The 24022-nt window shown below is 40.0% G+C and overlaps 1 protein-coding gene across 4 annotated transcripts in view; it reads left to right on the top strand.

The window, feature by feature from the left end:
- Window positions 1-24022, top strand: part of TMEM65 (transmembrane protein 65) — a 168288-nt gene that overhangs the window by 128338 nt on the left and 15928 nt on the right. For all 4 annotated transcript variants that reach the window (XM_029591999.1, XM_029592001.1, XM_029591998.1 and 1 more), the window contains 2 exons: window positions 5414-5468; window positions 13086-13128. In XM_029591999.1, coding sequence (XP_029447859.1) covers window positions 5414-5468; window positions 13086-13128 — 98 coding nt within the window. The remainder of the gene's footprint in view (window positions 1-5413; window positions 5469-13085; window positions 13129-24022) is intronic.

The raw sequence follows: 24022 nt of genomic DNA, 5'->3' as shown, positions 1-24022 counted from the left end.
ATTTTTTCTCCCACCCCCAGAATCCTTGTACATAACCCCATCTGTTCAGTTTTGCTCCTACCCCTTCCCAACTCACGTTACTCCCATTTGAACCCCTCCTCCAAGTTACCTAGTTGTTTTTTGCTTTACCACTGTGTTTACCTGTTCTTTGTTCCTTGTAAAGGCAATGCCTATATATACCATGGTTCTAAGTTATATGTAAACCGACACGATGTGCAAACGGTTGTCGGTATATAAAACCGTTTAAATAAATAAAATAAGTAAATAAATCCCTGGTGATGCTAGTTTAAAGCCCTCTGCTATAAGTTTGCCAGTCTGTGCTGGAAGATGCTGCACCCTTTTTTTGATAAGTAAGGAGGCATAAAGTCATGAACTCTCTGTCAAGAGGTAATAAAGATATGGGACGATCACCTTGGAGGTTATTTTATCCCTATGAACTGTTTCTATATCAATCAGTAGCAGACAGACTGTACAGCCTTTGGAGAGATCCCTTAATTGACCCTTTCACGTTGGAGGAAAACAGAAACATAGAAACATAGAAACATAGAAATGACGGCAGAAGAAGACCAAATGGCCCATCCAGTCTGCCCAGCAAGCCCCACACACACTTTCTCTCATACTTATCTGTTTCTCTTAGCTCTTGGTTCTATTTCCCTTCCATCCCCACCCTTAATGTAGAGAGCAGTGATGGAGCTGCATCCAAGTGAAATATCCAGCCCGATTAGTTTGGGGCAGTAGCCGCCGCAACAAGCAAGCTGCACCCATGCCCATTTGTTTTACCCAGACTATGTTATTAGCCCTTATTGGTTGTTTTTCTTCTCCCCTGCCGTTGAAGCAGGGAGCTATGCTGGATATGCGTGACGTATAAGTCTTCTCCCATGCCGTTGAAGCAGAGAGCCATGCTGGATGTGCATCGAAAGTGAAGTATCAGGCCCATTTGGTTTGGGGTAGTAACCGCCGTAACAAGCCAGCTACTCCCCGCTTTGTGAGTGCGAACCCTCTTTTCTTCTCCCCTGCCGTTGAATCGGAGAACTATGCTGTATATGCATTGAAAGTGAAGTATCAGGCTTATTTGATTTGGGGTAGTAACCGCCGTAACAAGCCAGCTACTCCCCTCTTTGTGAGTGTGAATCCTTTTTTCCACATTTCCTCTTGCTGTTGAAGCTTAGAGCGATGTTGGAGTCAAGCCTGTGTATGTTTATTTAATAAGGGTATTGACTCCAGGCAGTAGCCATCATTCTGGCGAGTCACCCACTCTTCATTGGCAGCCTCTTGACTTTATGGATCCACAGTGTTTATCCCACGCCCCTTTGAAGTCCTTCACAGTTCTGGTCTTCACCACATCCTCCGGAAGGGCATTCCAGGCATCCACCACCCTCTCCGTGAAGAAATACTTCCTGACATTGGTTCTGAATCTTCCTCCCTGGAGCTTCAAATCGTGACCCCTGGTTCTGCTGATTTTTTTCCTTAGGAAAAGGTTTGTCGTTGTCTTTTGATCATTAACACCTTTCAAGTATCTGAAAGTCTGTATCATATCACCTCTGCTCCTCCTTTCCTCCAGAGTGTACATATTTAGATTCTTCAATCTCTCCTCGTACGTCATCCGATGAAGATCCTCCACCTTCCTGGTCGCCCTTCTCTGTACCGCCTCCATCTTGTCTTTGTCTTTTTGAAGGTACGGTCTCCAGAACTGAACACAGTACTCCAGGTGAGGCCTCACCAAGGACCTGTACAAGGGAATAATCACTTCCCTTTTCTTACTCGATATTCCTCTCTCTATGCAGCCCAGCATTCTTCTGGCTTTAGCTATCGCCTTGTCGCATTGTTTCGCCGACTTCAGATCATTAGACACCATCACCCCAAGGTCCCTCTCCTGCTCCGTGCACATCAGCCTTTCCCCCCCCATTAACTACAGTTCATTTGGATTTCCACTCCCCATATGCATGACTTTGCACTTCTTGGCATTGAATCTCAGCTGCCATATCTTCGACCACTCTTCCAGTTTCCTTAGATCCCGTCTCATTCTCTCCACTCCTTCCGGCGTGTCCACTCTGTTGCAGATCTTAGTGTCATCCGCAAAAAGACAAACCTTACCTTCTATCCCGTCCGCAATGTCGCTCACAAAGATATTGAACAGGACCGGTCCCAACACCGATCCTTGCGGTACACCACTTAAAACCGCTCTCTCTTCAGAGAAGGTTCCATTTACCATCACACATTGTCTTCTGTCCGTCAACCAATTTGCAATCCAGGTCACCACCTCGGCACTCACTCCCAAGCTTCTCGTTTTATTCACCAGTCTCCTGTGCGGAACCGTATCAAAAGCTTTGCTGAAATGTGAAAAGTGAAAAGATTTTGCTCCATTCCTCCAAGCAAACTCAGGTCTGCTTTGGACACCTTTCCGCTCACCTGTAATGCAGATATCATGTACACTTTTCTTCTCAATCCACTGATAACCAGGACAGTGCAAATTTACTCAAGGACCGGGCCTTCCTGATACTTGTTGGGCCATGTTGGTACTACTGTGATTCCTCTAGGGGCCTATCCATCCTTATTGACTCAAGAAGAGGGTCATGTATCATCTGAACTTCTCTCTCAACTTGTCAGGTTAGACATTGAGTGCTCATTGCTCGTATTCTTTTCTTTACTCAAAGAAGTTGAAGGTATATTAGTATCTGCAAGAAGCCTTCATCTAGAAGGGCTTATGGCTTTAAATGTAAACTGGTTTTTGTCCTGGTATCTATGAAGATCTCTGAATCTACTTGCATGTGAACTATGAGAGCTACTTCAGTACTTATTCTCTCTTTTCGCCTCAGGACTCAGTAACTTGTCAGTCAAGTTGCATCTTAGTGCCATAGCAACCTACATATTCAGATAAAGGGTAAACTGATGTCCACTCATATTTTAGTGTCAAAACTTATGAAATGCTTATGGCATACCAAATCTCCAGTTTCCATGGGATCTCAATGTCATTCTGGCTTAGTGTATGAAGCCACCCTTTGAACCAGTGAAATCAGTTTCTTGAAGGTTCTCCCATAGAAAATATTCTTCCTTGTTGCAATCATGTCAGCCAGAAGAGTCAGTGAGCTTCAGACATTGGTTCATTATTTTCCTTACATGCAGTTCTACAGTAGAGTGGTGCTTTGCACCCACTCAAAGTTTCTACCAAAAGTGGTGTCTCTTCCAGCTATCACGTTACCCATGTACTTTCCAAGGCCACAAGCACATGAAGGTGAAAAAGCCCTTCATTCATTGGACTATAAGAAAGCCTTGGATTACTATTGGAAGAGAATTCAGCTGCATCAACAGAACTTACAACTATTTATCTCTTATGATCCTAACTGAGTGTAGCAGTTAAGTGTACGTTGTCTAGTTGGGTAGCAGACTGTATCACGTATTGACATGCGCTTGCTAGCCTCCAGATTATAGACCCGGTTGAGGTGTTTGCCTTGTGTAGTCTGGATCACACAAACATACTAAGAAAATGACACCTGACTACTTAATGATAAAATAGCTTTTTTACTTATATTCCATTTTTGCAAAGATATATATAACAAACCAGCCATTTATAAGATTAGCTGTAGGCATACAAAGTATACAAACAATTGCAGCAGAGAAGGTAAATGTATCCCCAGCTAACAGGGATAAAATTATATACAAATGGCTTAGCAGAAGCTTGTCACTTTCTTGGGAAAAAAGTGCCTTCCCTTCCTAGCTCTCCAGACAGTGGCAGGCAAGCGTGGTCTCTGTGGGAAGACTAGACGGTATCAGAGATTCTTTGGCATTTGCTGAGTATAGCGCACTGCCCTAGTCAGGCTCAGTCTTCGGCAAGGAATCTTTCCAGTCTCGTATATTCTTTTTATGCTCTTTAGCCATGCATTTCAGGCGCATGCGTACAAGCTAGTCTAGTTTCCTGTATTTTTCTTTGAAGCTTGTGTTTAGTTTCCTATCATTGATGTTTCTGCTTTGCATCTGCAGCTAAATGCCAAGTGCTTCTAACTGTCACTATGTGCTTGCTATGTATCTAACTCTGTAATGGAGTCAAAGTTCTTTTTACTGACATCCTGTTCCACCATCTTACAGTCACTGACTACTGATCATGCTTTCACACAAATAAGGGCTATATGTCCCTAATGTGTACATCTAGAAAACTTCATGTCCGCTGTCTTCTAAGCTAATACAGCCATGGTTTGCATCTGATGTATCATTGGCTCATCTGTGAGCTTTGCCTGTCAAAGATGCTGCAACTGGTTGTTGATGTACAGCTTCACATCACATTACTGTGTGGATATTCTATCTAGAAATGACTGTAAATTTAGTCAAGCAGTTTTGCATAGCCTGTTCACTTAGTTAATTCTCCATGGATGTGGTCTAGGTTGCTTTTTCAGTAAGTGTTCCACTGAACACTTAGCTTGAGACTTCCCATGTGTCATGGCTAATTGAGCCTTCCATGTTGACAGATAAAGCAAGTTTTCTCATTGTAAACATTGTTTTCTGTAGATAGAGGTATTGGCCATGCTAAATACCTGCCCTCCACTGTAAAGTCACCTACCTAGCTAAACTTGGCTCTAAAATTGACTGAGGGACTCGAGGCAATGACCACATGAGAACCACACATGCTCAGTAGAGAAAATGTTCTGAGCTAATTGAGAGGGATCCAGTTGGTGCCATTTGATGATGACATCCACATATCATGGCTAATTCATCCTGCTGTCTATGGAGAACACAGTTTATGGTAAGCAAACTTGCTTTTTCTGTTGAACTGGTGCTATTCTTCACATTTTATCATATATCTAAATTAGTGCATGCTGAAGCTGATAATTTAAAATCTGAAAGTTGTAGTCCATCACTGCAGAAGGTCTTTTGGAATACCATCTTTTGTATTTTTGCCCTCATGAATTATACTCGCCCTTTGATGTTACATTGGGTCGCACTTGTTTGAAATTAGACTAGAAGGAAAACACAGGTGGATGTTATGTCTGGGTCAGTGGATACAGTTATAAAAGTGATACTCAGATATGAAATTACCCACTTAAGTAATTTTACTTTAAAAGATGTAAGTTCTACTTACATGAAGTTTTTTGTTGCATAAATCAAACGGTTTGAAGATCTATGAAGAGTTTACTTCATTAATATATGTAATTAAGTGAGCCTAATCTGAAGGTATGAATTAGTAAAAGATAATTTTATTTTCTATGAATTTGTGGGTATGATATTAATCTACAGAAAGTGTTGTGTATGCAGATTTATTTAATTTGTACTAGAAAGTGTTAATGCAACTACATGAAAATGATTTAAGAAGATCTGTCTTTAGCATGTAACTTGTGTGTTGAAATTATAGTATTCATGTATGCACACATTGCTTTGGAAAAATTGGCAAAAAAACAAATGTCATTCTCCTTTCTGTTTCTAGGGGACTCAAATAGAATTATCTATTGGAATAATTCTAGGAATTTCAACTATGGCAGGCAAGTACCATAAATCAGTAAATGTATGAGAATATGTACTGAGTGGTCAACTGAACCTTGTGTTTTTCATTAATGCTTGTAATTTATCACAGGTTTTTCAGCATTTTTAAATATTGAAATAATGTTTCCATGAGAAGAAAGCTATAAAAAGTTTATACTGTTTTGTCTACATTCAGATGATTAGCAAAATGTCCTGAAACTTTTTTTTTTAATTATTTTTATAATTTAATGAATTTTTTGGCTCAGCAGCTCCCTTCTCTCACCCCCAACTCATTCAGATTTTCTGCTCCATCGGATCTGGTCTCTACTGGGGCTATGGTGCCATCTATCTTCATTCACATTTTCCCCCTTTTCAGCTTCTCCTATCTAGCTCAACTATTGCAGCAACAGCTGTATAACTGAGAAGCACAGATGAGTTTCTCTGGAACCCTTGCACAATTGCATCCTTGACCCAGCCAGTGGGTGTCATTTGCATGATGGCTGGAATGCCTCCTCCCCTTACCTTGGGGTTAGTGAATGCTCCCTTCAGAGTCTCTATAGTCAACCTGAAGAGCAGAAGTGGGAATCGAACTTGGGCCTCTGGCACATTTCTGCATGTTACATATATAAATAATTTTGTATTGTTCAGGTTTTAATTTGCTTTATCTTGGATGATAGTTTGATATTAGAATCATGTAATTCATTGTTATTTTCAATAACTTTCTATTTATAGTATGGTATAACTCTTTACATTTAAAATAAAATATGATCTCAATATTTAAGTGTACACCAAGTATTAATATTTCTAAAAATGTTATTTCCAAGTCATTTTTTAAATTCTGCAACTGTTTCCTTCGAATGCTCTGAATTGATAGCAGCAGCCATATTTGAGACAGTATGACAGGTTCTCACATGGAACTGGATCTAGTTAGGTATATTTTTAACATCAAAACCAGTAGCCTGGGAGCTAGCTGTGATTTCAACCACCAAAGCACACTGTAATCCGGGCACCACTTATTCATATTTTGTGGAGGCTCAGAAAACATATCAGGAATGACTGAAATACCTTTTCATTTTTTTTCCAGTTGTAAAGTGATACTGTTTTTCAGTAATAAAGTGATAGTTCAGTGGGGGAAGTATCATTCATTCCTCTTTCATTATGGATAGCTTCAGAGAACACAACTTGTGCTGGGTACTTTACTGTGCAGACTCTGTTTTCACAAGGAAAAGAGAGGGTAGATCCCATGTTTCTTAACTTTCTGCATTTTCCTTTTCTATAAAAACTGCAGATGAACAATAAAACATACAAACATGGTGACAGTAAAAGACTGTATTGCCCATCTAGTCTGCCCAATTCATTTAGCTTTATAATTCCCATCACTCCCTTAGAGATCCCCTGTATTTATCCCATGCTTTCTTGAATTCAGATACTGCTTTTGTCTCTACCACCACCACTACTGAGAAGCCATTCCATGCATCCCCCATCTTCTCTGTAAAGAAATATTTCCTATGATTACTCTAGAGTGGTATCCCCTTTCACCCTCATCCCATGACCCCTCGTTTCTTTCAGTTGAAAGAGGCTCACCTCCTGTGCATGGAAACCTTTCAGATATTTAAATGTCTCTATCCTATCTCACCTATCCTCTAGGGTATGCATGTTTAGATCTTTGTTTATCTTCATATGCTTTAGGATGAAAACCACTGACCAATTTAGTAGAGACCCTGTGGACCAACTCCATCCTGTTTATATCCTTTGGAAGCTGCAATCTCCAGACTTGTACACAGTATTCCAAGTGAGGTCTCACCAGCGACCTATTCAGAGGCAATATCACCTTCCTTTTTCTGCTGACCATTCCTCTCCCTATGCAGCCAAGCATCTTTCTGGCTTTCGCCGTTGCTTTATCCACCTCTTTGGCCACCTTAAGTTCAGATACAATCGCCCCCAGATCTTGCTCTTCTGAAACAAGTCTTATTTTCTCAGTCTAGACCAAATGGTGTTGCAAATAATATAAAGGTAGATTTTCAAAGATGTGCCGATTTTATAGCATGCGCGCATGTTATAAAATATGATACCCGTGAGCACATGTGTACCCACTTTTATATCTGCGTGTGCAAGGGAAGGGGGGTGATTTCAAAAAAAATATGCACGGCGAAGTGATGGGCCCGTTTCCAGTTCCCTCCCAATTCGCTCCAATGAAGGAGTGGACTGAGAGAGAACTTTCCTATCCCCCTACCTACCCTTCCTCCCTTTTCCCCTCTTCCCTGGCCCCTGCCCCTTTTACAGAGCCCAGCACTTCTATGCATAACGGGAGGTACGCGCATGGGCGGGCTGTTGCTAAGATGCACTCAGCGTGCGCATGGCCCAGCCACACACATACATTCGGATATTTGCATGCGCGGGGCTATTAAAATTTGGCTTATATTGTGCAACTATTCTGCCTTTAACTTGTTAATGCTCCGTCATTTGTACACTGAATGTAGGGGTGGTGGCATTATAGCTAACTCTTTGTGAGAATAAACAGTTTGTACTGTATGCATAATTTGGTCTAGCTTTAGAAAATATAACTGTCGGATGCTTTACTGTTGCATTACTATTTTCATGGTTTTGGTTATTATCTATTTCAATTTCTCTTCCATCCTCCTGATTATCTGAAGAAAGATTACAGTTCCAATTGTTTGGGACTAACTTACAAGGGCACAGTCCGTTTTCAGTCCTCCATCACTTTTAGTTAAGTGGATTTTATTTGTGAAAAAATATAATTAAAAAAAATTGTTTAAACTAGAAACAGAACTTTTTAGGATTGATGATTATACTTTTGAACCTCCACTAAGTTTAGTGCTTGGTTCATATTTATGATGGCCCTTCTTATAAGCTATATTAAGGCAAGGTTTCCATGTTGGTCTGGGATATTTGGTATTAAGTTGTTGAGGGACAGGTTTGCTGTGCTTGGGTACTGACTGGGTCCTTTTCCTGTTCTGGGCTTCTTCTCTGTAATAAAATTTTGGTCACAAAGTTGTACCATATGTTTAGTCTGATTTCAGAAAAATGTAACAATTCGATTTGTTCGGTTATTACTTTCATAGAAATTTTTCTGTGTATCATTAAACAAAGGGCCGGATTTTCAAAAGGCCTGGTGACGTGCATAAAGGCCTGGGACATGTGTAAGACCTGGGGCTTTACTAAGGGGGTGGTCCGGGGCCAGAGACTCCAGGCACAGCGGCCATTTGTTGCTGTGCTTGGGATTGCGTGCCGGCTATTGGCCGGCAGGCGCAACTTTTGAAACAATAGTGAAAAAAAGAAAAAGGAGGGGGGGGGGGGGGAGGGAATGGGGGAAGGCAGTGCGGCTCGGCGCCCCTTTAAAATCTACCCCAAAGTGTTCAGTCACAAATTATATTTTATGAAACTAGACATAATGACTTGTACAGGAAAGTATAATGGCTTTCCTTCACAGAGCTTTGTTACTTGTAATATCACCAGAAAATGATGAGAGAATGTGTTCCATGTCAAGGGGAATTATGGGTAACAAGTCTGTATAATTTCTTTTTTTTTATTACATTTCAAGTTTAAATCAAGTATCGTTTGACAAAGCAAAGAAGCACAAAATATAAGTAATACAATATGCAAATCAATAAATTAACAAAAGGCAATTCACTGGCTTCATGTAGAGATTTGCAAAATAGTGGGGAATCAAACAGAAAACTAGTACTTAAAACAGAGAAAAAAAAAGGCAATCAGTTCCTAGGAGAGCAATTGTCCCATAGCTAAATTGTGAACTGCAAAACAAAATGACAGGTCTGTGTTTGAAACACTAGCATTGCTAGAAGGCTTGACCAGCCCCTTATTGTCCAAGAAAAACCTCAGTGGAGAGGGCTCAAAAAATATGTATCTTAATACCTGAACACACAAGAATACATTTACAAGAGAGTCAGATAATGAAAGTGGTGTCTAAGGCCAAAGTATCCTGGCGCATATTCAATAATTTATTCCTTTATTCCTGAGTCTCACGATACAGATATGGAAAATCTGTACTTTACAGCCCATAAATAAAAGTTGATGAATCTGAAAATACAGTTTTAGAATAGAAGTTTGGTTCTGAGGAAATAGAAATGAGACCAAAAGTCTAGCTCTATTAATCCTCTCCCTCCTTGGATTTTTCATGAAAATTTGTCAGATCCAGACTATCCGCTGAAAGATTCACAGCTGCATTATCAATCTCACTTACACCTTCGCTTTTAGTTTTCGTAAAGGTAAAAAAGGAAAATTTTACTGACAGGTGGCATGCTTTCCTCAGGAATTCTCAGAATTTCTCCTAAATATAAACAAATTCCCATGGAGACGGAAGAGAAGATGTAGAAAAAAAAATCATTTTTCTAAAACTTAAAAACTTATCAGAATTTTCCAGTCTCTGATGTGTAGCATTTTTTATCCTGCATCAAGTTTATTTGCACAGATGTTAATTGTGCAGACGTGTGCGCCAGCTTCTCAATCCTTCCCACTTGGGACATTGTATTAGTGTCCTATCACTGCATTCTAGAGTTCATATCCAAGGTGAGTATTGCTAAAGAGGCCATAGTTTGTTCCACAGAGTCTAGGGCAGCCCATATACTGTCTAAGGGTAATAGTGTCAGGTTTCACTAAAGAGCTCCTCCTTAATAGTCCAGAAATTGCTGCAATTACCTCTGGAGGGATGACACTTCTTACGTCTGTCCAGTAGTCCTCGCTGCAAATGCAACTTCTACACTCAGCAAGGACTCACCCTCCAACTCTCCAGTAATAAGGTGCTCTTTCTCTTAAAGGCCCGGGATCTGTCTCCTTAGTCACCACTTCATAACCTCCTGCTTGGAAGACAAAGGCTTCCACACTTGAAACTCCATCACAGGCTAGAAGCTGCAGTTCTCCCATTAGAACTATAAGAAATCTCCATTGCTGGGCAGCTGTTAACTTACTCAAACCAGCATCGGACACCATTCAATGAAATAGAAGGTAAAGCTACCATAAGCTCTGGGATTGAGGCTTATTGGAGCTGGGTAGTTTTAGGAGGTTCTGAGGTTTTCCTCTTTGTCGATCCTTTCTACTTCCTCATAGAATGGAACAGGTAATTAAAGTAGAATCGCAGAGTTCTCAGCATCTTCTTTGCCACCATTTTGGATCTCTAGTCACCTTCATTCAATTTGAATTCAAAATATGAGTGATACTTTTTATTATAATACCAAATTCTGAGCATGTGAAAGATGGTGGGAGGAATGATCTTTTATTTAGTCTGGCACTGTCGGAACTAAACACCCAACCCGCCTCGAATGACAGGTGAATAGGCGGTTTTGTTAATATAAAGGTAAATGTATACAGTGGCTTGCAAAAAAAAGTTAGCAGATTTATGTGGATTACAAATTACACTTACACAGACTGTTCCAGACAGTATGCTTATTGCAGTATGCTCTTAAAGTAAATTTTCAAAGTCATAATTAATTTCTCTGCATTTTTTGAAAAATTAAAAACTGAAAAATGCTGCTTGCATAAGAACCTAAGAACATAATAAGCTGCCATACTGGGTCAGACCAAGGGTCCATTAAGCCTGGCATCCTGTTTCCAACAGTGACCAGTCCAGGTTACAAGTACCTGGCAAGTACCCAGGCATTAAGTAGATCCCATTCAACTAATACCAGTAATAGCAGTGACTATTCCCTAAGTCAACTTGATTAATAGCAGTAAATGGACTTCTCATTCAGGAACTTATCAAAATCTATTTTAAACTCAGCTCCACTAACTGTCCTAACCACATCCTCTGGCAACAAATTCCAGAGTTTAATTGTGCGTTGAATGAAAAATAATTTTCTTCAGTTTGTTTTAAATTTGCTATTTGCTAACTTCATGCAGTGCCATCTAGTCCTGTTATCTGAAAGAGTAAATAACGGATTCACATTTACTCGTTCTAGACCTCTCATGATTTTATAGATCTAAATAAATAAATCTCTATCATATCCCCTTCAGCTGTCTCTTCTCTAAGCTGAACAGCCCTCACCTCTTTAGCCTTTCCTCATAGGGTTGCTGTTCCATCCCCTTTATCATTTTGTTTGCCCTTCTCTGTGCCTTCTCCATCACCACTATATCTTTTTTGAGATGTGGCGACCAGAATTGTACACAGTATTTAAGGTGTAGTCTCACCATGGAGCGATACAGAGGCATTATGACATTTTCTGTTTTATTCTTCATTTGTATCATCTGCAAATTTAATCACTTCACTCGTTGTATTCCTTTCCAGATCATAGATACCTGAGGCACTCTACTCTTTTTACCTTTTTCTACTAATAAAATTGATCATTTAATCCTACTCTCCATTTCTTGTCTTTTATCCAGTTTGTAATCTATAAAAAGGACATCGCTTCCTATCCCATGACTTTTTAGTTTTCTTAGAAGCCACTCTTGAGGGACTTTGTCAAACGCCTTCTGAAAATCCAAATACACTATCTACTGGTTCACTTTTATCCACATGTTTAACAACCCCCTTCAAAAACATGAAGCAGATTTGTGAGGCAAGTCTTCCCTTGGATAAATCCATGCTGGCTGTGTTCCATTAAACCATGTCTTTCTATATGCTCTGTGATTTTGATCTGTAGCATAGTTTCCACTATTTTTCCCAGCACTGAAGTCAGTCTCACTGGTCTATAGTTTCCTGGATCATCCCTGGAGCCCTCCAATCTTCAGGTATAATGGTTGATTTTAATGATAGGTTACAAATTTGTAAACTAACTGAAATTTAATTTTTGAGTTCCTTCAGAACCCTGGGGTGCAAACCATCTGGTTCAGGTGATTTGCTACTCTGTAGTTTGTCAGTCTGGCCTACTACATCTTCCAGGTTCACCGTAATTTGGTTCAGTTCATCTGACTCATCACCCTTGAAAACCATCTCCGGAACTGGTGCCTCTCCAACATCCTCATTAGTAAACACAGAAGCAAGGAATTCATTCCCTAAGAGCCCCTTTAACACCTCTGTCATCTTAACAGTCCAACAGACTCCCTTGCAGGTTTCCTGTTTTGGATATATTTTAAAAGGTTTTTATTATGAGTTTTTTTGCCTCAGTAGCCAACTTTATTTCAAATTCTCTCTTAGCCTGTTTTCTCAATGTTTTCACTTGACAATGCTTATGCTTTTTCCTATTTTCTTCTGATCCTTCTTTCAATTTTGAAGGATTTTTTTTTTGGCTAAAATACTTTCACCTCACCTTTTAACCTTGCCAATAATCGTTCAGCCTTTCTTCCACCTTTATTAATGCGTGGAATACATCTGGACTACTCTTCTAAGATTGTATTTTTAACCAATGTCCATGCCTGTTATACACTTTTAACCTTTACATCTGCACCTCATTTTTTTATTGAGATTGATTATCGTATTTTCTTTCCTTTTTAACAGTGCTTTATGAATGAAGTTTGATTTAAATAGAGCTGGGCACATGCTTATGCTTACAGAGGATTTACTTGCTAGAAAATACTGAATAAGCTATTCTGATTGATTCAGCCTTTTCCAATACATAAATTATCAGTGCTCAAGGTTTTGGACTGACCCTTTAGTACTAAGATGACTGACAAATGTCTTAATTGGTGTAAATCAGTGAAAATGTGTTTCTTTTTTAAAATTACAGCTGCAGCTTTGGGGAATCTTGTGTCAGATTTAGCTGGACTAGGGTAAGTTTGTTTTATTAAGGTTAAAGAGATGTATAATCCCGTTGTAGGTGTAAAATGTTTACATCCTAATATTTGACACACTCTTATTTTTGTCAGTTTACACATTTTAGCATAAATGGTGAAAATGTCAGACACGGTTATATGTTCATTTTTTTATCTATTTATGAATGCTTTATGTTGTAAATCGCCTTGTTTTAAGGGGATTAACAAATCTAGGTAAAGACTTAAATATTTGAAAAAATAAAAATGTGTTTTATACTTCATTAACTTGAGTGCATATGAATGGTAGAAAAGCCTGGTGATTCAACATGCTGTTTCTCAACCTTGCAAAAATATAAAGGCTATAAAAATAGTGTGTTTAAACACAATGGGGCCGATGCAATGCGGTGCATGTTATATAGACACTACCTAATTCCCGTATGCAATAAGGATTAGTGCCTCCACAACACGCATCCAAATCGGAGTGAAACTAATAGCGCTCATCGCATGCAAATGCACGTGAATGAGGCTATTAGCTATTCACTCTGAATGCAAAAAAAAAAAAAAAGGTGCTTCTAAGACGCTCATCTTTGCGCTTAGAAATCAACGCCTGCCCGGAGCAGGCATTAATTGCTGAGCGCTCCTAAAAGTAGTACAGAAAATTTAAAAAAAATTGTTTTTCTGTACATCCCAACAATATTAAGTAAGAGAAAAAAATCTTAAATAAAAAAAAATAAAAAAAGCAATGGCAGTCGGGTGTAGGAAACAAGCGCTTTGTAGACAAGCACCTGTTTCTTGAACCCCTGGCTGTACGCTGTTTATTGAAACAGATGCTGATAAATTTGGCGTCTGTTTTCCTTATCGGCAGATGGCCGATGCTCGCGGGCTCCCTTCTCAAGAAGGCACTAGGGACGCGCAAGCAACCCCAGCGCTTATTTGATAATGTGACCCCTAATTTAAATATTACATGGCACCCCCCAGGAGGAGTGCCTGGGAGTGTATTAGGAAAGTGGGCGCTGAGTGTACTCAGTGCATATGTACGGTATCGGCCCCAATGAACTCCACAATTAGGTACTTTCACTGAGGAAGATGTAAGAGACATGCATACCAGAAATGATATTCAAAGGGGGATGATTCAGTGGAAATGAAACAAACCTGTGAACCTCAAAGATGTACTAGGGCAAATTGACAAACCTAAAGAATAGCAAATCACCTAGACCAGGTGGTATACATCCCAGAGTGCTGATAGAGCTGAGAATTAAATTGCAAACTTGCTATTGGAAATTTGTAAGCTACAGGGTGGCCCCTGGAAGAGTAGCCCACCTCCAGTACCAGATACCTGTACCATTAACATTGCCTATGGTACTTGAAGACCGGAGGGTTGCCAGTGTAATGCCAATCTTTAAAAAGGGATCAAGGGATGATCTAGGAAACTACAGACCAGTGAGTCTGACATTAGGCAAAATGGTAGAAACTATCATAAAGAACAAAATTGCTGAACATATAAATAGGCATAGTTTATTGGGGCAAAGCCAATATGGATTCAGGCAAGAGAAGCCTTGTCTTACCAATTTACTATATTTAATTGAAGGCATAAATAAACGTGGATAAAGGGGAGCCAGTTGATTTAGTGTATCTGGATTTCCAGAAAACATTTGACAAAGTCCCTCTTGAGAGACCTCGTAGGAAATTAAAAAGTCATGGGATAGGGGGCAGTGTCCTATTGTGGATTGCCAGCTGGTTAAAAGATAGAAAACAGAGAGTAGGCTAAATGGTAAAGGTGAATAGTAATGTCAGAGGGATCTGTTCTGGGACCACTGCTTTTTAATATATTTATAAAGGACCTGGAAATGGGAAAAATAAGTGTGGTTATCAAATTTTGCTGATGACACAAAATTATTCAAAGTTGTTAAATTGTAAGAGGATTCTGAAAAATTACACGATGACTTTGCAAAACTGGGAGACTGGGCAATGGCAAATTTAATATGGGCAAGTGCAAAGTAATGCACTTAGGGAAGAGTAACTAAAATTATAAGTACTCGGTGCAAGGTTCCACATTAGGAGTCACCATTCAGGAAAACTATCCTAGGCGTCATCATAAGAACATACATAAGAAAATGCCATACTGGGTCAGACCAAGGGTCCATCAAGCCCAGCATCCTGTTTCCAACAGTGGTCAATCCAGGCCATAAGAACCTGGCAAGTACCCAAAAACTAAGTCTATTCCATGTAACCATGCTATTCTCTAAGTGAACTTAATAGCAGGTAATGGACTTCTCCTCCAAGAACTTATCCAATCCTTTTTTAAACACAGCTATACTAACTGCACGAACCACATTCTCTGGCAACAAATTCCAGAGTTTAATTGTGCGTTGAGTAAAAAAGAACTTTCTCCGATTAGTTTTAAATGTGCCCCATGCTAACTTCATGGCGTGTCCCCTAGTCTTTCTACTATCCGAAAGAGTAAATAACCGATTCACATCTACCCGTTCTAGACCTCTCATGATTTTAAACACCTCTATCATATCCCCCCTCAGTCGTTTCTTCTCCAAGCTGAAAAGTCCTAACCTCTTTAGTCTTTCCTCATAGGGGAGTTGTTCCATTCCCCTTATCATTTTGGTAGCCCTTCTCTGTACCTTCTCCATCGCAATTATATCTTTTTTGAGATGCGGTGACCATCATCGTTTATAATGCATTGAAATCTTATGTTCAGTGTGCAGCAACAGCCAAGAAAACAAATAGAATGCTAGGGATTGTTGGGAAAGGAATGGAGAATTAAACAGAGAATATCATAATGCCTCTGTATCACTCCATGGTGCGACCTTATCCTGAGTATTGTGTGCAGTTCTGGTCACCAAATCTCAAGAAAGATATAGCAGAATTAGAAAAGGTACAGAGAAGGGCAACCAAAATGATAAAGGAGATGGAAAAGTTCCCCTATGAAGAAAGGCTAAAGAGGTTAGGACTCTTCAGCTTGAAGAAGAGATGGCTGACCTGAGATATGATTGAGGTTTATAAAATGAGTGGAATGGAAGGAGTAAATGTTAATCAGTTTGTTCTTTCAAAAAGTACAAACTAGGGGACACACAATGAACTTACTAGATAATACATTTAAAATTAATAAGAAAATGTTTTTACTCAATGCATAATTAAGCTCTGGACTTTGTTTCCTGAGTATGTGGTGATAGCTATTAGTAGAGCTGCATTTAAAAATGGTTTGGACATTTTCCTGGAGGAAAACTCCATAAACCATTATTGAGATGGAGTTGCAGGTAGGTACTGCTTTTTCTTGGGATAAGCAGCTTGGAATCTGTCTAACCCCAGGGATCCTGCCAGGTACTTGTGACCTGGATTGGCCACTGTTGGAAACAGGATACTGGGCTTGATGGACCCTTGGTCTGACCCAGTATGACAAGTCTTATGTTCACAAGATAGTCTTCTCCACAATAAATCACCCTGGTTCACATCTACTCTTCAACTCCAGCTCACACTCTCCAGGCTTCAAGCCAATTCCTGCTAGATATCCCTTCTTCAAGGGTTGCCCACCGCAGTATGACATGCAAACACTCTTTTTCTATCTCTGGTCCTTCACTTTGTACCATTCTTCCACTACAATTGCGACTCTTGCGGGATGCCAAACAATGTAGAAAACAATTCAAAATCCATCTATTTGCTGAGGCATTCCAGTAATCCATCTGCTGAGCCGTTCCTCTGAATCTATGTACTATATACTTGGATGTATTTTTTTTAATTATTAATTTAACTTTCTTTATTGACACTTTTATGTATGTTTCTGTTGTACCCCACCCCTGACTATTTTTGAGGGGCATGTTAAAAATGTCTTGCTAAATTTTTAAAACTCACCTCTATTTTTTAGTTTCTCTTTAAATCCATTGGAATGAAGTTGATCCATATCTCACCATGACATTTGGCAGATCAGAATTATTTACAATCAGAATTATTTTCCAGAGTAAATGGAATATTAACAACCAGTGCAAGATTGTCAGAAAAATATTGAGCATTTTGTTTTGCTATTTGTACACATGACTTATTATATACATTGAATTCAGTTATCTGGCTAGCTTCAGTAGGCTAGTATTCAGTATGCTTAAAAATCTGGTAGATATTGATGAATAAATTTATCCAGGTATACCCAGTATACTCATGTAACTTTAAAATCTAACCAGCTATCTTTGAATATCAGTGGATAACTTTAACTTACTCAGCCATATACAAAAGATATAGCTGTTTATTTACAAACATTTGATATTCTGTTAGGCGTATTCTCAAAGCAGATAATCAGTTTTAATGGGTTAGCAGATACAATAACTAGCATTGTGTACCATTATAATAGTATGAAGTCCAGGGATAGGGAAACTTAGTAAAAACAAAAAAAATGAGCAAACTGAGAGAAGGCCATGCCTTTGAATTTTTGTAAATTATTTTTTATTGAATGTATATTAGCATTGTAACATGTAAGCAGGAATATAACTCCACATTTGCAAATGGATCATTTATGTATACAGTCTAATAAGCAGTTATTGAGGCGATATTCAAAAGAAAGTCTGTGTTGTCCTTTCCAAGCGCACTATGGGGGCAGTTTCTGATCGTTTGCTTTAGTAGTGGGGTGCAGTGTGGTCCTCCATTGTAAATAAGGGTTCCAGGAATCTGGGAAGTGCATGATGCTTACGAGCGGTAACCTGGTATAATGTGCTCATTGTATCCAATTTCAGAAGCAGTACTTCTATCGATGGCACTATAGCTTGTTTCCATGCTGCAGCTAATATGCACCTGGCTCCCAAGCAGGTTTGATGCACCAACATCCCCTCACTCCGTGATCCATCATTGGTTTCATTTAATAGTACCTGTTCCGGGCATACGCTGAAGGGGTTGTATCAGGATTTGTTGAATAATAACAGACACATCGTTCCACAGCCTACATACCTTGGGGCATTTCCACCACATATGGATGTAGGTCCCCCGTTGGCCACAACCCTTCCAGCATAAATCATCCTGGCATAGGCTAGCCCTATAAAGTCTACAGGGAGTAAAATGCCAGCAAAATAATACTTTATAGCTGTTTTCCGTGAGCAATTCAGAATGGAGCACCTTTTAGTATGCATAAATATTTGATTCCACTCATCCTCGGATAAGATCTTACCCAGATCTTTTTCCCAGGCCAGATTGTATGCTGGTTTGCGGTCAGGATCCCTCTGGAGTAGGCTATGAATCTTGGAAAGTCCCCCACTGACGCGGTCCTCTATTTCACACCATCCCTCAAACTGTGATTTCCCCATCGCAAGATCCCCTCTAATTGCTTCCCGTCTAATAAATTGATGTAATTGGAAATGGGAGTATAGAGCGGAGGACCTTAACCGATATGTATCCTGAAGCTGAGCAAATGGCATTAGCCCTTCCAGTCCCCATACCTTCCCCAAGGTAATTAGACCCTTAGTTTTCCATTCCTCAAAGAGGGAATAATCCCATCCCGGAGTGAATTTCACATTATGAAACAAAAAAGTAGTGGGGAAATACCTCCGTGATCCTACTAATAAATGTCACCACTGTGTCCAGAGGTGGAGCGTGGTTTGAAGGGGCGGAGGAAAAGCACCCTGTATCCTCCATGTCTCACGGGGTTGCCAGATAAGTGCTTGGATTGACTTTACACTCAATATCGCTTGTTCAGTGATCACGCACCATGGACTCTCTCCTCGTTTATGCCATGAGAAAATAGTACTAAGCTGTGCGGCCGCATAATACCATCGAAGCTGGGGAACTCCCAACCCTCCTCTTAATTTGTCTATGTAAAACGTTGGCCACCCTGGTGGCCTCCTCTTCCAAATAAATGCAAACAGATGTTTCTGCCAGCATTTCAGTACAGCTGTGGGAATATGTACCAGTAATGATTGAAAAAGGTAATTGAATTTTGGAAGAACATTCATTTTTATCAATGCTATTCTCCCCGTCCAGACTATTGGAAAATGAGCCCAAGTATCCAGGTCCCGAAATATCTTAGCTACCAAGGGGGTGTAATTTAAACTAAAAAGATCTTCCAATTTGTTACTAATTAAGATCCCCAAATATTTTATGCTCCTATCTGCCTATTTGAATGGAAACTGCTGTTTCAAAGGAGCCACCTGCTCAGGTGATAGCGAAACATTTAACACCTCAGATTTTTCTAAATTGAGGTGAAATCGCGACACAGAACTAAATTCCTTTTAGCATGTCCACCACCCCCGGCAAGGATTGCTGTGGCTGTGACAATGTAAACACGTCATCAGCAAAAAGTGACATTTTATAGTCTGTGCCCCCTACGTGTATACCAGAGATAGTGGATTGCCTTCTTATTCTAGTGGTAAATGGTTCTAAAAACAATGCAAACAGTGGGTACAATGGGCATCCCTGGATGGAAAAGGAGCTGAGTAGACTCCATTAACTTTAACTCAGGCCATCGGAACTTCATACAATCTGTGCAGCCAATTCCGGAATAAAGGGCCGAAATTCATTCTCCCCAAGATTTTAAATAGGAAGGGCCAGTGGACTATGTCGAAAGCTTTCTCTGCATTGACAGAGAGCAATACTGCAGGGAGTTGTTGTTGTTGTTTAGCCCACATAGTAGATCCAATATCTTTCGTACATTGTCTGTAGCCTTTCTCCCTGGGATAAAGCCCGCCTGATCTGGGTGTGTCAGCTTTGCCATTACTCTATTGAGGCGATTAGCCAATATTTTGGCCAAAATTTTCAAGTCAATATTTATCAGAGATATGGGTCTGTAGGATCCACACTCCAAGGGATCTCGACCCGGTTTGGCCAATATAGTGATTCTGGCCACGTTAGCTCCTGCCGTCAGCGAGTTCCCATCTCAAAGGGCATTGAATATCTCAGTTAGATGGGGGGATAAATGATCTATGAACCTTTTATAAAAAAAAAAAAAAAAAAAGACCCGTGTACCCATCTAGTCAAGGGGATTTATTAGTCTTAAGCTTTTTTATTACTTGCCTAATCTCCATTTGGGATATTTCTTTTTCAAAAAATTGTTTTTCTACATCCGTTAACTGGGATAGATCTACCCTATCGAGAGAGGATATAATCTCTCTCTCCTGGATGCTTGAGTCCGCTGTATACAGATTTCCATAAAATTGTTGGAATCTCTGCTGAATATCTGCAGGTAGGGCCAGGATTGAACCATCAATAGCTCTGATCCTAGTAATTTGATTCTGAGCCATTTGCTTTTTCAATTTTCGGGGCAGCAGCCTACCAGCTTTTTTTACCCCATTCAAAATGCTCTTGTTTCACCATCTGTAGCTGTAAATCAATAGCATCTAAATGCAGAGCCTTGAGAGCTTGTCTGGCCCTTTGCAATTTTACATACATTTGTGGAGATTGAGATGTATTTTATATTCAATGCAACATTTTATGGTTAACCAATGTAAGGATATTAATATTTATTTTTATTTATAGGGGTTATATGGTCCTGTTTCTTTATTCCTGTTAGAGTCAGGGAATAGGTTGGATTCTTCAAAACAGTGTGTGATGGTGTGTCAAAGTGGCCACAGAGCTAAGGGTTCACTCTGAAAAACTGCCATGTGCTTGCAATTCCCATGATTGTTGGACCAATAGTGTTCAGCAGTGGCTCAGTGTACACCACTGGAAGAAGCCATCACCTTTTCAGACAGAAGTAGACATCTGGAAGTTTTCTGCAGCTTCAGATGACTAAGAGATCAAGCAGGTGCCACTCAACAGGTGTTGCCACTGTCAAAATAGCAGGACAAATGCAGCTCTCTGGGATAAGTTTGGTGTGAAAGGGGTCAGCCTTCTACCAGGAAGGAAAAAAAAGATATGGAAGACTCGTTGTATATCTTGGTACTGGGAGTAGCTTTTTCTGTACCCGGGGCAAATAGTTAGAAATACAGCCCCTGCCCTCTCCCTCCCCATTTCACTTACCGGTGGTGCTCTCCTGGTAGTTGTGGCTTTAACAAAGCACCTCCTTTTTTTTCCTTTCCTGCCCAGCATTTCTTTCTGCCCCCCCCCCCCAATCTCTACCACTCCTCCCTTGCCTAACAGCTTCCCTCCTCTCTCTTCCTCATTCCCTGCTCAGCAACAGTCTCTCTCTCTCTCACGTCCACCTGAAAGCAGCAGGAGACTCCTCTCAATAGTATCTTCTTTTCCATTTCTCTACCCAGCCGCAGCAGCAGCCACACCTTGCTCTCTGCCTCTCAACCTCTTGCCCAGCATCGGTCCCTTTCTGGCTCCCCCTTCACCACCTGCCCAGTGGTAGCGCTCTCCCTTCTTCTTTCACTCTCTCCTCCCACCTATGCTCCTCAGGTCACAATGCTGTAATAATTATAATAAAATGTTTATTTCTCGCACTTTCCACTGTTCGAAGCGAGCAACAAATCACATAATAAAAATTTTTTTTTATAAAAACAGACATCACAATAGTGATTGGAACTAATGGCAGTATCTGCATAATTCTGCATTATCAAGAAACTGATCTTTGTGCAGTGGTAATAGCTGCAGGCACTTGAAATAAAATCAGCATGGAGACTGTGAGCCAACATGCATTCACAGTCCCTGAGTCAGTCCACCCATACAGTCTTACTGGCTGGGGGTCCCCCAGGACTTTTTTTTGAGAACCACTGTCCTAGGTGAACCATCAGCCATGTGTCCACCCTCCACAATTAACTTTCAGGCCCATAGCTGCACCCCACTCCCCTGAGATTTTTATAATTAAACTTAACATTCAACATGTCCCCACCACCACCCTTCTCAGAACAATCCAATATTTTTAAATATTAGATTTTGTTTTATATCTACCTATCATATATACATACACACAAATGTTTCAGGAATCATGTCACTGTTTGAATGTGCCATCTGTGCTTTTTGGGGATAGACTACAAAAGAAGCCATAAGAAATGCCTACATTTATCAATTAGCAGAAATTCATACTACATTGATTGAGGCTAATCTCTGAAACTGAACTGAACTCGCTATAGGAAAATATTTCAATTTGTTAATTTCTGTAACAGACACAAAGTCCCTCCATAACCAGGCACTTTGTGAAGTAACACAAGACCCTGCAAAAAAAAGGTCACTCTGAACCTATATAGCAAACCCGCTATACTAAAACACAAATTCCCAGAACTCATATGGCAACAAATATATGGAAAGACCACTGCAAATATTGTACCAGGCCCTAAAACACCAGTACATGTCCTATTGGAAAAATTGAACAATCCGGACCGCTACAGATCCCAACATAGAAATTACACGTTAGCACAGTGTTTCCCAACCTTTTCAAACCCAAGGCACACCTACATTAACAAAATTTGTGGCAGACCATGGGGCATGCAGAGGACTCTTGTAATCAAAAGAAAAGCTGGAGAAGCAATGAAAGCCGTATTAGTCTCTCTCTCAAATTTTTAAACAAAAGGAGAGAAGAGGCAGAACTCCTCACAATGAGTCTGTTCCCCCTATATACAAGAGAGAGGCAATATCAGTATGATGTGGGCACCTGGCTCACTTAGTTACCTTGGCTGCCTCGTGTGGCTGCCGGAGCTTCTCTACTACTGCTGCTGCTCTCAACACTCAGTGAGCCACATCCAGTGCTCAGTGCACGCTCAGCCTGGAAGGGACTCTGAGGAAATGTGTGCACTGTGTATGCCAAATTAAGTGGGGGCCTGGCTATCTATATCTTGCATGCTGCCCATTAATTACCACACTCCAGGGTTCATACTGTAGCCAGTAAGAAGAAGCATGTAGGATTACACAAGGAGCTCTTGTGAGGCGCTGAGAACAGAGCCCACATGCTGGTCTGGATCCAAACACAGGCAATGATGATTGTTTCGTGGCACATTTAATTGGGTCTGATGGCACACTGGTTGGGGAACACTGCAGTAGACCACCTTATATCCTTCATCCGAAAATTTCCATTATCTGAAAAAATAATCAAGCACTTCAGCCCATGTTTCATTGTCTTGAAAATATATAATTAAATCTGAAATTATTTTATTGGAAAACTCCCTTTATCCAGACAAAAAGTGCTCTGCTGTATTAAAATTGAATCAAATGTATTGATTTGTTTTGTTCTGAGATGGGTAGAGATCATTTTTATAACTTAAAAAAAAAAGTCATCTTTAAATTTTCAATAAACTTATACATTCTTCAAACATTGATAACATGAACATCAAATGCCCCTCACCCCGTCCATCCCCACCCCTAACTTAGAGCACTTATATTCACCTAGTTCACTATCGAAGATAAAGCTCAACAAAAATGAAACCTTATTTATATATTCATAGGCAATAGGTTAATGTAATTGCCCAAATTAACATAAATTTATTTTGCAACTTTGGGGGCTTAGAACAATACGTTTTAAGTTCTAAACACATTATTTCTTACAACTTTGCTTTCCGGAGAATATGGGATGGTGTCACCGGGTCCAATCATTTCGAGACAACTCGTACATTAGTTATGACACACAATAACATCTCAAGAACAGATGCATTGAAACTGAGAAGAGAATGTGAGGCAGGTAAAGAGCATTAGGCCCATGTAAACTTTCTCTTATATTCTATTCATGTTCCTTAAGGAAGAGGTCATTTTATTTATTTTAGATTTTTCTATTCCGCTTTTAAGTACTTGAAAGCAGATTACATTCGGGCACTGTAGGTTACAGTTCTGTATGCCTTCACGTACATGAAGGTCTTCAAGAGCAAAACTTCTGGCAGTTCCAGTTCTTTGGGCGTATAAAGTTGCAGCAGACACAAACCAGGGCCTTTTCGCAAGTGGACCCAGTATTCTGGCATACTCTGCCAGTGGAGCTGAGGAAGGGGCAAAATATAAAGAAATACTGAAGGCTGTTATATAGTGTATTCAGACCCTTTCACTTTTTCCACCTTTTGTTATGTTT

Source organism: Rhinatrema bivittatum, chromosome 2 (genome assembly GCF_901001135.1).
Source record: "Rhinatrema bivittatum chromosome 2, aRhiBiv1.1, whole genome shotgun sequence".
Lineage (NCBI taxonomy): Eukaryota > Metazoa > Chordata > Amphibia > Gymnophiona > Rhinatrematidae > Rhinatrema > Rhinatrema bivittatum.
The sequence above is the reverse complement of the archived record's forward strand: the minus strand, read 5'-3'. Positions and strand labels throughout refer to the sequence as shown.